Source organism: Salmo trutta, chromosome 28 (genome assembly GCF_901001165.1).
Source record: "Salmo trutta chromosome 28, fSalTru1.1, whole genome shotgun sequence".
In the NCBI taxonomy this organism is placed as follows: Eukaryota; Metazoa; Chordata; class Actinopteri; order Salmoniformes; family Salmonidae; genus Salmo; species Salmo trutta.
The window spans coordinates 28290246-28307446 of NC_042984.1; the positions used below are offsets into that span (position 1 = coordinate 28290246).

At 44.1% G+C, this 17201-nt stretch overlaps 1 protein-coding gene across 2 annotated transcripts in view; it reads right to left on the minus strand.

Moving 5' to 3' along the window:
* Positions 1-17201, minus strand: part of LOC115165938 (plexin A3) — a 125993-nt gene that overhangs the window by 12638 nt on the left and 96154 nt on the right. For both annotated transcript variants that reach the window (XM_029719471.1, XM_029719470.1), the window contains exons 11-19: positions 9564-9660; positions 8525-8715; positions 8227-8375; positions 7949-8069; positions 6021-6157; positions 5629-5799; positions 4984-5077; positions 633-872; positions 166-309 (exon numbers count right to left, since the gene is read on the minus strand). In XM_029719471.1, coding sequence (XP_029575331.1) covers positions 166-309; positions 633-872; positions 4984-5077; positions 5629-5799; positions 6021-6157; positions 7949-8069; positions 8227-8375; positions 8525-8715; positions 9564-9660 — 1344 coding nt within the window. The remainder of the gene's footprint in view (positions 1-165; positions 310-632; positions 873-4983; positions 5078-5628; positions 5800-6020; positions 6158-7948; positions 8070-8226; positions 8376-8524; positions 8716-9563; positions 9661-17201) is intronic.

Consider the following 17201-nt stretch of genomic DNA (forward strand, 5'->3'; position numbering starts at 1 on the left):
ATAAAAGTGCATTAACTACATGGCAAATACATTTAGGGAAATAACAGCACTGGGTTATGGCCAGAGCAGTTTTGACAATGTCAATAAAGGATACTTCACAAAAAGCTATTGTTGACATAAAATACTCAAACTACAGTAAACGGTGGGCGGGACATCTGGTCTTACCAGGACTCTCTGCTCCCCGGTCAGGTCTGGCGAATCACAGAGCAGCTGAGACTCCGAGACGGTTAACAGACAGGGCGTTTCACCAATCATCACGCTATAGTTCAGGCGTGTGTTGCCCGGAGCAGGGGGAATCAGATTCTTTCCCTGTTTTAAAAAGAAGCATGTTGTTAGTTTTCAAAATTCATTTTTTGGGGACAATAATACCTTTATCAGACTAAAGCACACACACAGTAAAGTGTTTTTATGGGTCTTCAGAGTATTATCAATCCTGACTTGTAAGTCCATCCTCAGCTCAGGGATTTGTAAGTAGACATGTAGGGAAGTTGTCTTTGTACTGGTTCTGTCTCACAGGACCTCTCTTGCTTTGGGCCAATACCCAAGACGCTTCATCTCTAGAGATTTTTTCTCATTTCTCTCAACTGACAAAAGTAACAGAAAATGAAACCAAACGAACACAATCTACTTACTTTGAGTATAATGGGAGAGCCAGGCTTGACCTCCAGTATCCCAGAGTTCCCTAGTGTTTCGAAGGTGGGGTTGGGGTAGTAGGTGAAAGGTGTCCCGTTGAGGACGAGCAGTGCGGCCACGTGATCCAGGATGAAACCGTACTCGTCGGGGTGCAGGCCTGACTCTGGTGCCTGGTGCTTGGTGTAAATGATGCCCGGGGCCAGACAGGTCATCACAGAATCATTAACCACAGTGCACACCTAGACAGGAAGAGGAAGATGAAGGAAAATTGCTAAATATGTTTTAAGAGTTGGCAGTCAACATTGATGTAATTGCTTCAATGAGTATAGGCCATACATGTCTTGATGTATCGCAATTCTCCTGAGATAAAAAAATACTAGGCTCCCCTTAAAATGTTATGTAGCCTATTGCATGTGTGAGTCACATTCGCAATAAGCAAGATATAGGCCTATGCACCGTAGATATGGCGTTATAAGACTGAATAATTTCAATATCTTTGGAGGAGCGTGTCTTTGGTAACCGGACAAGAGGAGCACTTTGGAAATGGGGATGGATACAAGCGAAATGGAGTATGCAGGTAGGCCTATGTGAATTGGGAATAATGCAAAAGCATGACTGTAAAAGCCGTACAATTAGACCATTTGGAAACCTTTTATGGATAGGCTACTTTGCTAATGCATGGCCAGGACAAGAAAGACACGCGACGCATTGCTGTGGAACCAGCTTTAAGGGTAGCTCACTGAGCAGGGTTGGGTTCATTACCATTTAAATTCCAATCAATTCAGAAAGTAAACCAAATTCCAATTCCGATTCCAAATTTCCCTCATTGAAAAGCATGGAAGAGAATTGGAATTCCAGTGTACTACCTGAATTGACTGAAATTGAAATGGAATTGACCTCAACCCTGCTCCTGAGGGCTTGTTTTTCAATAAAATGAAACGGAAACAAGCTATTTTTACAGGAAATAACATAAACGTTTCTAAATACGAGGGTCACCGACATCATCGCATCTCTCGTTCCATGATGGGCATATGGACATGTAACCTAACTGGAGGGGGTTTTACGCACATCAAAAATAATAACAGTAGCTGGCTGAAACAATGTAGGCCTACAATACATAGATGAAAAGGGGTTGTCAGCTAGATGTTTGCGGCTCCCAAACGTAATCTTTTAATAAAGCTTTGGTGATTAAGATTTATTTAAAAGCGGTCTCACGAGCCAAACCCTTTCTTGATAGACTTGGCTACTTTGTGAATGCATTGGGCAGGACAAAAAAAAACAGCCTTCATTGAGGGGAGGGGAGGCTATTCTTGGGTTTTTATTAAATTAAACAAAGTGTTTCTAGATACGAGGTTCACAGGCACAAAAAGCACATCTCTCTGTTCCATGTGCATATGGGGACTGTGCGTCACGGCTGGATAGGCTGCGGTTCCACTGTCCAAATCCATGCCATAACCAACAACGTTACTGCTAAGACCTGCTTTTGGTGAGTCTTAAAGACCCATTGGAGTCAAAAATGTGATTTTCCTGCATTTTATATATATTTACACACTATGATCCCTGATCTCTCTTTTGACGATCAAGACTGTTTCAAGGACAGCTTTTTTCCATCTACGTAACATTGCAAAAATCAGAAACGTTCTGTCCAAAAATGATGCAAAAAAATTAATCCATGCTTTTGTCACTTCTAGATTGGACTACTGCAATGCTCTACTTTCTGGCTACCCGGATAAAGCACTAAATAAACTTCAGTTAGTGCTAAACACGGCTGCTAGAACCTTGACAAAAAAACGTGATCATATTACTCCAGTGCTAGCCTCTCTACGTTGGCTTCCTGTTAAGGCTAAGGCTGATTTCAAGGTTTTACTGCTAACCTACAAAGCATTACATGGGCTTGCTCCTACCTATCTTTCCGATTTGGTCCTGCCGTACATACCTACACGTATGCTACGGTCGCAGGCCTCCTTACTGTCCCTAGAATTTCTAAGCAAACAGATGGAGGAGGGCTTTCTCCTATAGAGCTCCATTCTTATGGAATGGTCTGCAGACGCAGACTCGGTCTCGACCTTTAAGTCTTTATTGAAGACTCATCTCTTCAGTAGGTCCTATGATTGAGTGTAGCCCAGGAGTGTGAAGGTGAACGGAAAGGCACTGGAGCAATGAACCCGCCCTTGCTGTCTCTGCCTGGACGGTTCCCCTCTCTCCACTGGGATTCTCTGCCTCAAACCCTATTACGGGGGCTGAGTCACTGGCTTACTGGTGCTCTTTCATGCCGTCCCTAAAAGGGGTGTGCCACTTGAGTGGGTTAAGTCACTGACGTGGTCCTCCTGTCTGGGTTGGCGCCCCCCCTTGGGTTGTGCCGTGGCGGAGATCTTTGTGGGCTATACTCGGCCTTGTCTCAGTATAGTAAGTTGGTGGTTGAAGATATCCCTCTAGTGGTGTGGGGGCTGTGCTTTGGCAAAGTGGGTGTGGTTACATACTGCTTGTTTGGCCCTGTCCGGGGGTATCGTCGGATGGGGCCACAGTGTCTCCCGACTCCTCCTGTCTCAGCCTCCAGTATTTATGCTGCAATAGTTTATGTGTTGGGAGCTAGGGTCAGTCTGTTAAATCTGGAGTATTTCTCCAGTCTTATCCAGTGTCCTGTGCGAATTTAAGTATGCTCTCTCTCTCTCTCTCTCTCTCTCTCCCTCGGAGGACCTGAGCCCTAAGACCATGCCTCAGGACTACCTGGCCTGATGACTCCTTGCTGTCCCCAGTCCACCTGGTCATGCTGCTGCTCCTGTTTCAACTGTTCTGCCTGTGGCTATGGAACCCTGACCTGTTCACCTGACGTGCTACCTTGCCCCAGACCTGCTGTTTTCAACTCTCTAGAGACAGCAGGAGCGGTAGAGATACTCTGAATGATCGTCTATGAAAAGCCAACTGACATTTACTGCTGAGGTGCTGACCTGTTGCACCCTCTACAACCACTGTGCTTATTATTATTTGACCCTGCTGGTCATCTATGAACATTTGAACATCTTGGCCATGTTCTGTTATAATCTCCACCCGGCACAGCCAGAAGAGGACTGGCCACCCCTCATAGCCTGGTTTCTCAATAGGTTTCTTCCAAGGTTCCGGCCTGTCTAGGGAGTTTTCCTAGCCACCGTGCTTCTACACCTACATTGCTTGCTGCTTGGGGTTTTAGGCTGGGTTTCTGTACAGCACTTTGTGACATCAGTTGATGTAAGAAGGGCTTTATAAATACATTTGATTTATATAAATACATTTGATTATGAGGTTGGAATAATACTGTGAAATTGTGAAAATGATGAGAAAGCCCTTTTAGTGTAAGAGCTGTTTGAAAAGACCGCCTGAAATTTCAGCCTGTTTTGGTGAGTTTTGGCCTGCCTGGTGTTAATAGACCAATAAGAAGGAGAATTCCAAACCTCTCTGCCAGCTAGTTTTCAGTTTTCCCCTCCCCACTTAGACCACTCCCAGACAGTCCATCAAAATTCTTGTTTGAGAAATTGCTCTTGCTAAGAAGCTATTTAATTTTTTTTTTTACCATTTTGATTGAAAACAATCACAGTAAGGTACTTAATTGTTACCCAGAAATGATTTGATATTGAGATAAAAACAGCTGCTTCGGGCCTTTAAATTTCCGTATTTGCACTGAATGAAATTATCATTTTCCACTTGTTTTTAAGGACCTCAAATATTGCCATCCTCCCACATGAGCTTACCAGCAAGTAAGCTGATGTTAGACAGGTAAATTGCAGAACCTGGCACAAGGGGTACTTTTTACATACGGAAATTTCCAACTAAAGTGTGTTGACATTTGCGCAGCTTTAGCGCCAGACGAAAATAGATTACTGTGTAAAACCACAACACTGATGTTTCACTAGAATTCCATGGGCACAGTAGCAAAAGCTTATTGTATAACTCCTTGCTGCTACAGATGTGGTGAAATATATTGACACCCTTGCACTTTACAATGGAGTGCAACGGAGCAGAATGTTAAGAATTTTCATTTCAAAACTGGTTGTATAGCTATTTTTATCCTGTAGACACCTGTAACTTACCACAGTTGAGATAAATTACACAGTAAACAAGAATAATTGTCTCCAACCAAATTAATTTAAATGTTGAATAATTTAGTCCAGGCCATTCTTTTTACTTCAAAGTTAAAAATCTCCATTTTAGTTTTGATTCATTTCTTCTTGGTCCTGTGCAGTTGTAAATCAAACAAATACACATGTAAACACCAAAAGTTTTTTCAATTTCTGTAGCTATTATACACGTTAACCAACTGTAATAATCAAAGCGGTGCTGTGCAAACATGGACTGTATTATATTTGGAACACTTGCATTAGTAGTCTCTATTCCTCCATACTTGGCACGGACTTTGGGTTCCTGGATGGTGAGCAGGTTGGTACCTGTGACGGTGATCAAGGTGCTACCACTGAAACACAAACAGAAGCATGGTGGTTAAGAGCTATCAAGCTATGCTAAAAACCTGCTTTCGTGTCAGATAGTTATTGCACACTGGTGATATGGGCAGAGAGAGAAGAAGGAATGAAATAAGAACTTCCGTGGAGCAGAGGTGCTATTTTGCTACAGCATGTTGTTTGTATGATTTATCTTACAGTACTGTTGGGATTCAGAGGAAAGGCAAGTTCTACAGTCCCCTCAAAGGTCCCATGAATTAGGATTTTATATACATTCGATACATCATCCCCCACACTGTCTATTGTGCTTTAAGTGTCATGGCGAAATGGCTACAATGGGACTGTGTGGGCGTCTGTGTGTGGCTTCGGGGATCATGTTGTAATCTCTGTGTGTTCCTGGGTCATTACTGGCAGTAATAGATGGCTGGGCTGAGTTTCTCTTCAGGACTCTCCCAGGACCCTGGTTATGCTCTGAGAGGCTCCAGCCCGTTGGCTGGGGGAGGAGGGGGTAGGAGAGGAGAGGAAAAGAGAGGAGAGGAGCCAGGCTGAGATTACCACCACTCACTTCACTATACTCCAGCTGGGCTCGATGCTGGAGATGGTCGGGTCCTCTGTGTAGATGTAGCGTGTGTCACTGCTGGTGACTTCAGCTTTGTCAATGAACAGCTTGATTGACGCGGGCCCTGAGCCAGACAGTGACGACGGTGTCACACACACAATGTCCCTTTTGGTCCTCCTGTGTGGGTTAGGCAGAGAATGTCATATAGTAGTATCTCATAGAATTAATTCACTGTCTGAAATGACACTCAAGACAATGTCATGCTGTCACACTGTCACTGTCACAGACAGAGTGTGTCCAGTATGTTCAGTTCTGAGTGTACTGCACAGACAACACTGCACTGCTATACTACCACAGTCCATTCCCCTGAGGTGGGGTCAAGCTGACTGACTACTCACTTAACAAACAGACACTCCTCCTGGGCGATGAATACAGTGACAGTGCTCCCAGCGTCCAGATGACGGCCTGATATTGTCAGCCTGGTCCCCCCAGACACGGGGCCCTTCTCCGGGCGCACACGGTTGAAGCTGGGGGTCTGAGAGAGGAAGGAAACTCACTGTTAACACCCAGCACACAAAACAATTATACAGTTTCTGTGAAAAGCTACAGTACAACAAACCGATTCCCATTATATTTCTGGTAATTGCTGCAACACACTGCACTGCAGTTTAAGTGTTTTCAACAGCACAGTGACAGTGACATGAGTGAGAATGTAACTTTTTTCTGTAATTAGCTACATACGTAATTGCTCCATTCACATGTATTCATTTGGCTGGGAGCTGCATTTGGGTTCTGCTGGAATAGAACTGCAGGACTGCTATTGATTGCTTGTTTAAGGGCAGCAGTCAAGCCCATTCATTTCAGTCAGCTGCTCGCCTTGCAGGCTGAGGAGATTATAAACTAACGCCACATTCCTGTTTCACCGCTGCTTAATGCTCTGTTGGGATAGCTGGGTAATTACTGTATGTCACATTGGCAGGGTTGGGTAGGTTACTTTCTAAATGTAATCCGTTACAGTTACTAGTTACCTGTTCAAAATTGTCATCAGAGTAACGTAACTTTTGGATTACCCAAACTCAGTAATGTAATCTGATTACATTCAGTTACTTTTAGATTACTTTCCCCTTAAGATGCATAAGAAGAAGAATATGTTACCAATTGAACAACATCTATTGCAGGATAAATCAATGTTAAAGTTTACATAGCTGGCCATATATGGATGTTACATTTTACTTTGTTGCGTTGCTTATGTTGGCTTCTTCTAACCCATCGCTTTCTACTACATAATAATAATATGATTAAATTATATCTTTACATCAATATATATAATTTCTAAGTCCAAAAATGGATGTAGCAACTACAGATTGCCCCTTTAAGTCTTTGTACATGTGTCCGTTAGGCCTATGGAGAAAAAAAATTATCAGCACAAATTAGATTGAGCAATAAAAGCCCCACTTTTATTCCATAGGCTGGGATCCGCACTATACAGCTGTTGCAAGAGCACATTTTTCACTGGCTGTCCACTGGTTTCAAAAACAATGATTGATTGGCAGCTTAAACTTCTTCAATTCAACCATTATTGGGTTCAAATACACATTTAGTTTTCTGAACAGCCATCCACAACAACCAGAATCCATAAGGCACAAATAGCTAAATGAGAGAGCAGCAGCGTGATTCACATCAATGCGCTATGTAGATATCAATAATAAGTGATATCCGTATCGCTGTAGACTACACCACTGCTGTCATTCTTACCTCCAAGCGTTTATTCAAGTTGGATAATCTTTAGACGCCGACAGCAGTCACACTATTGGAAGACATAGCTTGGACTGTAGCCTACAAAAGCCTATTCCTGCTCTATTCCCGCGATCCATCAAACACGTTTGGTGTGTCATCATAGTGGTCTCTGACTTGAGGTCAGACACGCTAAGGTGGAACAAACTTAAACTTGTCCCTTTTTTCAATGCTGATTTGAATTTGATTGAGACATTTTTTTTTCTCGCAAACATCCTTTCTGAATTTAAAAGTAATCATCAAAGTATTCGTCTAGTTTTTCAAAAGTATCTGTAATCTGATTACAATGTTTTTGCTGGTAACATAACGGATTACAGTTACCGTTTTTTTGTAATCCCTGACATGTAACATCGGCCACACTTTCTTTCACAACACGTTCACCATCTCTGTATTGCAGCATAAGACTAGTTAGTTGCCGGGGAAGAACCACTGCAATTGATCGGTATCCTTCCTTCGCCTCCGGAAACGGCCAGACACTTTCTTCACAGTCATCTTTCTGGGAAGAGATGGGGTCATGTGGGGTCATACGCACCACAAAGGAGTAGGTCTGGGATGACTGAGTGCGGTACTCTGCACTGCACACCCCGATACACAGCTCCACTGGGCCACCTGGAGAGTGGGGCAGCAGCGCCTCGGCCATGTCACACACGATCCTGAGGGACAGAATACACTCAGCTGTCAGTCAAAGGCCCACTGCTTATGTTGCCTAATGTTAAAAGGAAATAGAGTTAGCAGACATATGACCAAGTATCACTAATTTACTTGCATACCATTCAAGTGAAACCCTATTGACAAAGTCACCACACTCACCTCTCAGCGCTGATGTACTCGGAGGGCACAGGGTTACAGCGAACCCCAGCCACCTGGACATGGGCGATCTCCCGCACCTGCAGCCCGAGGTTCTCCCCCTCGATCGTCACTCGCGTGCCCCCCTCTTTGGGCCCCGTCAACGGGCGGATCTGTCCATGGAAACAGGGTCAAGGTCACGGAGAAGCAATCTCCCTGTCAGCATGCTCGCACACAGCAGAAGGCCTGGGTTCTGAGGCTCACAGAATTAAACACAGCCATACAGTATTATACACAGTATATCTCTGTGAACGAGTCTTACCATGGTGATGCGGGGGTGGCTGCAGCGGACGTTGTGCCTGCCGGGGTGCATCCAGTTCTGCTCCGGGGTCTGGCAGTGCTGCTTCAGGAGACACTTCTTGTTGTCCTGGCACCAGCCACACTCAAACGCTGTGCTGGCCTTCAGACACAAGCCACAGCTGTCCCTCTGGGCCTCACACTTATACAGCAGGGCTGAGCACAGACAGACAGACAGACACAGAGACAGACAGACAGGGAGGGTTAACACTCGTCTAAGATGGAGTCTGAGACAGAAAGGTGAGTGGTGAGGTGCACTGCACTGTGCTGTCTGTTTGTGACAGCACACGTCCTGAGCTGCTAATCTCCCTTTATCCCCTTGCTCAGCCTCGCTCCTACGCAGCCGCCTCGATAAAACAGGTTTGAAGGTGAAGATGGTACACAGAGTTATTGACCAGTTCAGGAGGAGAACATAATCAAATACTGTGCAGCTAGCTATATGACTAGCTCTCTCCACTCAGCTCATCTTCGTGCAGGGCCAATCGCCCAGTGGAGAGATGGTATCTGCAGTCTGATTGTGGAGAGATACGAGTCTCTTTCAGAGTGGCCCGATGAAACCAGTGAGATAAAGCTCCTTTGAGGGAAGTATTGACAACCACTATGTGTCCCCGACTTGCAGTTATACAAGGTGTGTTCATACAAAACATGGGACTGCACATTTAATTCTGTATTTTTTATCTCTTACTCATCTACAAAAATGTTTGTCAATTTAACAGTTTTGAAGACAATAAGAAAAAAAACTGCCAAGGCTTAATCCACATTTCCGACTGAATTATCCCACTGAATATGATTTCCTGTGGTAGCCATAGCCCCAATCCACATAGAGTGGATTCAACACTCAAGTGCCACTAGAGGGCTCAGCATGGGATGACCACATACTTGACCAGTGTGTCTGCTGTTTCCCTGTTGTGTGCCAGTTACGTCTTCGACTTGTCCTTTACACTATTTATCTGCAACACTATTATTAAGAATGTTTAATTCCCGAAAATGATAAAACAACATACCTTTCATGGTGGGAGGCTTGTCGATGAAGAAGTCTCCATCCCAGACGATAGAGAAGTCAACAGGCAGGTCTCCTGTCTCGTCCCCATCATACCAGTACTGCAGGAAGCACACGTATAAACCATGAGTCAATCATCATACTGTACTGATGGTGCATAAAGCCCAATATCATACAGAGCATGACAAGACTTCACAGGGCCCTATTAATAAAGACAGTGGCACTCATTCCACTTATTGTGGTTTATGACTTGGCTCATCAGTATAAACTGAGTTCATGGCTGGCATGGCTGGCTGGCACAGTGCAGTGGAAACCATAATGCTATACTATACACTATAATGTACAAGGAAAAACCTTTAATCTGCTCTGTGTAACAACCCATTAGCCACCAGCCTAGCCACTAGCCACTACATTCCATAGATGTGAGGGAGTCAGGGAAACATAGTGGCTTTTTTGACAAACTAGGCTTTGAGTTAATCTGGCTTTTTGCAGAGAGAGAGAGAGAGAGAGAGAGTTGCTGCTGCTGTGTGTCTGTCAAGTGAAGGAGGGGGTGTGGTTTTACTGCCTGTGTTTTAATTAGCAGCAACACTCAGAGCACTAAGCCAGCAGCAACCCTGAGAGAATATCGCTGATCAGTCACATTGATCCACGGCCAGAACACTTATGGGTGTTCATAAGGAGGCGATGGAGGAATGAGGGCAGACTAAAAGCAAGCGAGGGCCCTGAATTCAGCATTAAAAAGAGAACTTATTTCAAACCACATTAAGATGCCTCTCAGCAGATTCAAAGAGAGAGAGAGCAGCTCCAGTTTGATAGGTCAGCTGCAGTATGACCACCAAGACGGAGATACAGTAGAACCTGAAGGTTCCTGTTCAACCGTTAAGTCTTTATGGAAGTATCAGATGTGACACGTTTATCCATCCATACCTAACCTTTATCCATCCACAGCTCATCTTTATCCATCCATACCTAACCTTTATCCATCCACAGCTCATCTTTATCTATCCATACCGAACCTTTATCCATCCACAGCTCATCTTTATCCATCCATACCGAACCTTTATCCATCCACAGCTCATCTTTATCCATCCATACCTAACCTTTATCCATCCACAGCTCATCTTTATCCATCCATACCGAACCTTTATCCATCCACAGCTCATCTTTATCCATCCATACCTAACCTTTATCCATCCACAGCTCATCTTTATCCATCCATACCTAACCTTTATCCATCCACAGCTCATCTTTATCCATCCATACCGAACCTTTATCCATCCACAGCTCATCTTTATCCATCCATACCTAACCTTTATCCATCCACAGCTCATCTTTATCCATCCATACCGAACCTTTATCCATCCACAGCTCACCTTTATCCATCTATACCTAACCATTATCCATCCACAGTTCAGCTTTATCCATCCATTCCTAACCTTTATCCATCCACAGCTCCCCTTTATCCATCCATACCTAACCTTTATCCATCCACAGCTCACCTTTATCCATCCATACCTAACCTTTATCCATCCACGTTGCCGAGCGGGTAGGAGCATTGGGCCAGTAACCGAAAGGTTGCTGGATCGATTCCCCGAGCTGACAAGGCAAAAATCTGTCGTTCTGCCCCTGAGCAAGGCAGTTAAACCACTGTTCCCCTGGTGCGGATGATGTGTATGTCTCTGAATTCCTCATCAGTCCAGGGGCATGTTAACTGGAAAATCCAGTGTGGTATGTTGTTTTCATTTTTAATTCAAATGTATTTTTCACCGCTTTTTTCTCCAGAATTTCGTGATATCCAATTGGTAGTTACAGTCTTGTAACATCACTGCAACTCGCGTACGGACTCGGGAGAGGCGCCCTGCTTCTTGACACATTGCTCGCTTAACCCCGGAAGCCAGCCGCACCAGCCCGCCACAAGGAGTCGCTAGAGTGCGATGAGATCCGGGCCGGCCAAACTCTTCCCTAATTCGGACGACGCTGGGCCAATTGTGCCGCCTCATGGGTCTCCCAGTCGCGGTCGGCTGCGACACAGCCTGGGATCGAACCCGGGAATGTAGTGACGCCTTTAGCACTGCGATGCAAGTGCCTTTGAACACGCTGTGGTATGTTTGACTGATTTTAGAATGGAAATACATTTTGGGTCCCCACGAGGAAATAAGAACAAAACGTGTGTGTGTATGCTCACATGCCTGTGTATGTGTGTGCACGCGTGTGCATGTGTGTGAAGGCTTGAATCTTTGCGCAGCTGTTCTGCAAAATATCTGGGAGCAAGTCAAGCAGGGAATGCAACAGTGTGGGTGCTGAAAGGCTGAACTAAAGCCCACTGAACCTGTTGACACGTGGCTCCAAATGTTCTTACATCTCTATAGGGTCCAGTTGGTTCTGCAGGCACCAGTCCATAATTGAGGTAATTGCAGCTCCCTGGGTGGGGTCACTGAATTAACTTCCCCCAATCATATCGCTTCACAGTGTCACACAACAAAAACTAAACTCAACTTGAGACCATCCTCACTCCTATCCATCAAACAGACATATAAACTACAGTTAACCTTTGTGGTCTCCGTTTTTCAGCCGAAAAAGGGAAAGTCTATCGGCAATGCCTCATTCAATAACAGCATTTTGTGAAATGGTTGATAAGGCCAACAATATTCTTCACAGTCCAATGAGGCGTTACATTTGTTCAGTAGGTAAACCAAATTAGGTGGGTGAGTTGACGGCAGCATTAAAGCCTTGGCAGGTTCAGAAACAGATATTCATTTGTAAATATCTAGGTTGTTGTCATGCAGTCTTCCCAAGGGCCTGATAATGAAAGCCACAGGAGAGCCATACAATGTATTTCTGGAATTAATATAATATGCATTTCCTAGCCTTCTCCCTCTTTTTCAAGTGAAAGGCAGGCAGCTTTGAGGAGATTAGCGGATATGTGTAAATGGGGGGACGCTTTTGTGTTGGGCCATACAATGCAGCTTATCTCTGCCAGTCGTGAATTGATTTTCCTCCGGCCTTGGTTCCACTGGATCTGAGACTAGCGAGTGGAGACAAATTGGCCTGGTTCTGTCAGACATGTCTCTGGGATGACAACGGGGCGAGTCACTGAGGTAATCTTACCTTTAAAAAAACAAATCCATCACTGGATACAGATACAAACGTGCGCTACCTTTGAGACAGAGACACTATTTTCATGATTTATTTTCTACTTATCCTTCGGTTTTAATGGGTTGCAGACAACAACAATGGAAGATATTCCTTTTGATATTCCTTTTGATCAATGAAAATTGGGTCTAATGAAGGGACTAATGTGAGAGGTACACATTGTAAGCAAGTTCATTTTACTGTAGGAATTGGATGGCAGGTAGCCTAGTGGTTAGTGCGTTGGGCCAAACAAGGTCGCTTGTTTGAATACCCGGGCTGACAAGGTGAAAATATGTTGATGTGCCCTTGAGCAAGGCACTTAAACCTAATTTTCTCCAGGGGTGCCGTACTACTATGGCTGACCCCAAAAACAAGACATTTCTCTGCTCTACATTTTTTATACTATATATCAAAGACCATACACGATACGTTCAAATACACATTTATTATTTGTGTTTATTCAGAATAAAGTAATTAAGATTTCAATTAAGCCATGTAGTTATCTGCAGCGGCTTAACCGTCAGTCTAAATGAAGAGGACAAATACTGTGAGTAGTAGAATTGGCTGCAACTGTGCCGTCGATGCTAGCTCCTTGTAGTGACAGAGTGAAAATCTATTTACCTTAATGATGGAGGCTTTCCTGTTTCATTTAATTAAGTTTCAAAATTCGACCGACTTCAGCAAAATTACCTTTGAAAAAGGGCCTTTTGCCTTCTTAAACATACACAGTAATTAATAGGGAGTCCATATTAGTGAACATAAATTATATTTTCTGCAAACCAAACTTTCATCATTCTGATTACTGCACTAGGAAAAAATGTGTACTTCGCCATGGTGACAGATTTAAGGTCACAAGGTTTTGGTTAAAGAAACAGACAGGGTAATATGGAATGATCTTATTGCCCGTGAAGAATTGTGCCTGGTTCAGAGCTCACTCCATAAACACAGAATATATGACTTGCACATTGAGGCCATGTTTGAACTTGTGTCATCATATTTGAGGTAAGTGCTTTAACACAAGAAAACCAAAGCATACTTTTCACATGATGACACCAAAGCATTCTTTGTAGATGGCTTTGGGAATCCAAAAAAAAAAATGTCAGAGCAGGGGTAACTAATGCGCCGATTTCTCAGTTAGGGGAATACAGCTGAGGCTCTCTCCCCTTCCATTGCTAGTGCCTTAAACAAACAGGATGAAACACAGACATGATGAAACAGGCTCATAATTCATGCTATTGATTGATCACCTCGTTTAGTGGACAATTTATTCCACCAGAACCCACCTGCTACAGAGCCTCACAGGCACAATCCAGTATATCTAACCTCAGAGACTGACAGGGATGCAATATGCAACAATCAAAACAGAAAGGATAAATACCATAGCATTAGACTGCCATTTTCTATGGTAAATACAACATGTAAGATAAACCTACATGAAAATATATGTATGTAGTGTACAATATATCATATCCTACTACTTAGTGGGCATGGAAGCATGTTTACATTGACCATGAGGTGACAAATCCACAGTATCACTAACATGTAGATTGTTTCATGCTCCATTTTTTCCATTAGTGGGGCCTTTGGTGTCAAGAGAAGGGCAGGTCATTTCCATACCTTCCACTTAGAAGCACCAAAGACGTTGATAGCCTGATTGGACACTTGATGAGAATAATAGAATAATGAGGGCGTGCTGGTTCAGAAAGCCTGAAAAAAGAACATGTAAGTGTTTTTATTCAAAAAGCTTTGCCACCGTCGTTCGGGATTAATGGCGTTCTTTGTGAGAGCACTTTCCATCAATAGGGTAGTTCAGAACTTGGTCATTGTGCAAAAGGCTTTACTGTACGTTTCCTGGGTAACACCGCCAATGCCTGTCGCTAAGGGGTCAGCATCGCTTAGCAACACTTACGTGCATGGATTCATTTGGATTTCCTCTCATCTTGATACAAAAGATGAAAAGTCCCATGTATGCCGATTCAGCCTATCAAAGGTTTACATGTGTGCCATGTGTAATCTGCAACGTAAAGCATGCTGTCAAACAAAAATGCACAAAAACCCTTTAAATTATCAAAGCAAATGCTTATTGAGTTTCATCGGCAAAGACCCTACTTATCATTTATTTGAAAGGCAGTGTGTATATGTGTGGGGGGTGTATCGTACTGATTTATTCCGGCTATGGCAGCACATTGTCTGCAGTACAAATCAAGCGGGGAGACAGATAAAAGAAAGAAACAAGCAGGCATGCGTTTGAGCTGAATTACAGTACATCTACGCCTTTTGACGTGATACCAAATCACATTTCTGAAGGATATCCTACAGTTGGGGAATGTGATTGATGGATTGATGTGGATCAGCATGCTTTATCATACAGTGTTGTCTAATCTTTATGCATATGTACCTTACAAAAAAGGTACTGTATTTCTCTTTGGGTGCAGGTGGGATGTGGGTCATGCAGGATGCACCTGCTGCAGTAGAATTTAAATGACATGTATCCAGCAACGCCAGCAGGAAGCCAGTATAACAGCGTAACAGTATCTATTCTACTTAGCTGGAGAAAATGAATGAATGGAAATGCCAAAGTAGATGCAGAGAGACGGAAGAGGTGGAGCATGGAAAGAGGATGGCGTGTATTTGACTTCAAGTTGTATGTGGGCAGAGGCAAGGGCACAACCTTGTGTTGTGTTTATGCAGGATGTGCTGTCAGACATATGTGTTGTTCTGGTCTGTTCACTGGTCTGTCTGTCTGAGGCCAAACTGTTGTTATCTGTCTGCATCACTTACACAGGGCTACTCGAGATCTGTGGCAGAGACATATTTCACATGCTGAACTGCACATCACGGGTCAAATTCACATACAACAGTCCTGGAAACACACACGCACCAACATGGACACACAAGCCTCAGGGCTAGTTTCTCTGGTGAATGACAGCTCTATGTACTGTATAGTGGACTTTTAAAATGTATTTACCAGGACAAACCAACTGGCTCTAAATGTAGATAAGGGTGTACATACAGAGAGAGCATTGTGAGAGTGAGAAAGGCCAGGCGGCGGGAGACAGCAGAGAAGTGAGGGAGACAGGAGGGAGGCTTGTTGGTCCACTAGAACGGCCCCTCTCTCCCAGGGAGGGCCAGGAAGGGGCTCTCATTAGAAGAGAAGATCGTCACAGGGATAAGAGTGCTGATAAGAGGACAATTATGAGGCAGTGATGGGGTAATATGAGGGGTCTGGCTGTGTGTTTAGTTCCCATAGGATGAATCAAATCAAATCAAATCTGAGTTATATCTCTGTTAGTTCCACCCTGCGAACATTTACATAACCACCCTTCCCTGTGGAAGAGCATGGTGTTGGTAGAGCATGGTGTTTGCAACGCCAGCATGGTGTGTGCAGCGCCAGGGTTGTGGGTTTGATTCCCACGGGGGGCCAGTACAAACAAATGCATGAAATGAAATGTATGAAATGTATGCATTCACTACTGTAAGTCGCTCTGGATAAGAGCGTCTGCTAAATGACTAAAATGTAAATGTAAGCAGGGCCAAAGTAGCCTGGGCGCCAGTCTGTTTCTGCTCTCCTGTCAACTCCTTATGGAATTGTCATGCCAAACAATGACATGGAATACAAGGAGTGAAATGTTAACTAAGCAGACTGGCACCCAGGCTAGGTCCAAGGCTACAGCTGAGTCACAGAACGATCACTCAATCTCTGCATTACTCTACCTACAGTAACAGTTTGAAAGCAAAACCTGACAGTGAAATCACATCCAACTGCAACATTCAACTACACTAGAAGTTGAAGTTTCCCTTTCTGGTAAAACATACTGTCACAGCTGGTGAACATGTCCAGCAGCATGTTTAACCTTACTAACCCCCACCTCAGTGGCCTCCCATTAGAGCAAAAGTGCTGACTGATACCTGAAAGTTCTCAGTGAGGGGGAGACTAAACAGCAGATGAAATTTATTGATTCAGCATTGCCCATCTGAGGCCACTCACAATTGCATTAGCATGGACCCCGTGGCCTCAAAGTCACCTGGCTGCAGCAGTCTTGACAGCCAATCGTCTTGACGGCCATACTGATTGATAGCCGTTGAGTGTGAGGGGAGGGAGGACAGCACACACCCCAGGAACTGAGTGTAATCTGCAGCATGTCTTCACTATGGCTAGATTACTATTCAGGAGAGATCCATCAGATAGGGGCAGAGACAGAGAAGAAGGGATGATGTGGCCCTAGCCCACTGTGTCACAGGTAATCACACTATCAATTCATCTAAAAAATCCCCTCCAAACAGAGAGAGGGGGAGAGGGGGAGGGAGAAAGAAAGAGATAGAGACAGAGACAGCGGGTAGTCGCTACCAGTCAGAATGGGGGAGGGGAGTAGTAAAAAAAACGTCAGGGCCTGAATATCAATCTCAAAGTGTGGTTTCTCTTTCTGTCAGATTGAGATGAAGCAGGGGAGTGTGAGGGAGGCCTAACATTTACAGTTCAATGCTGTATACTCAATGTTTCAGCCTGTCC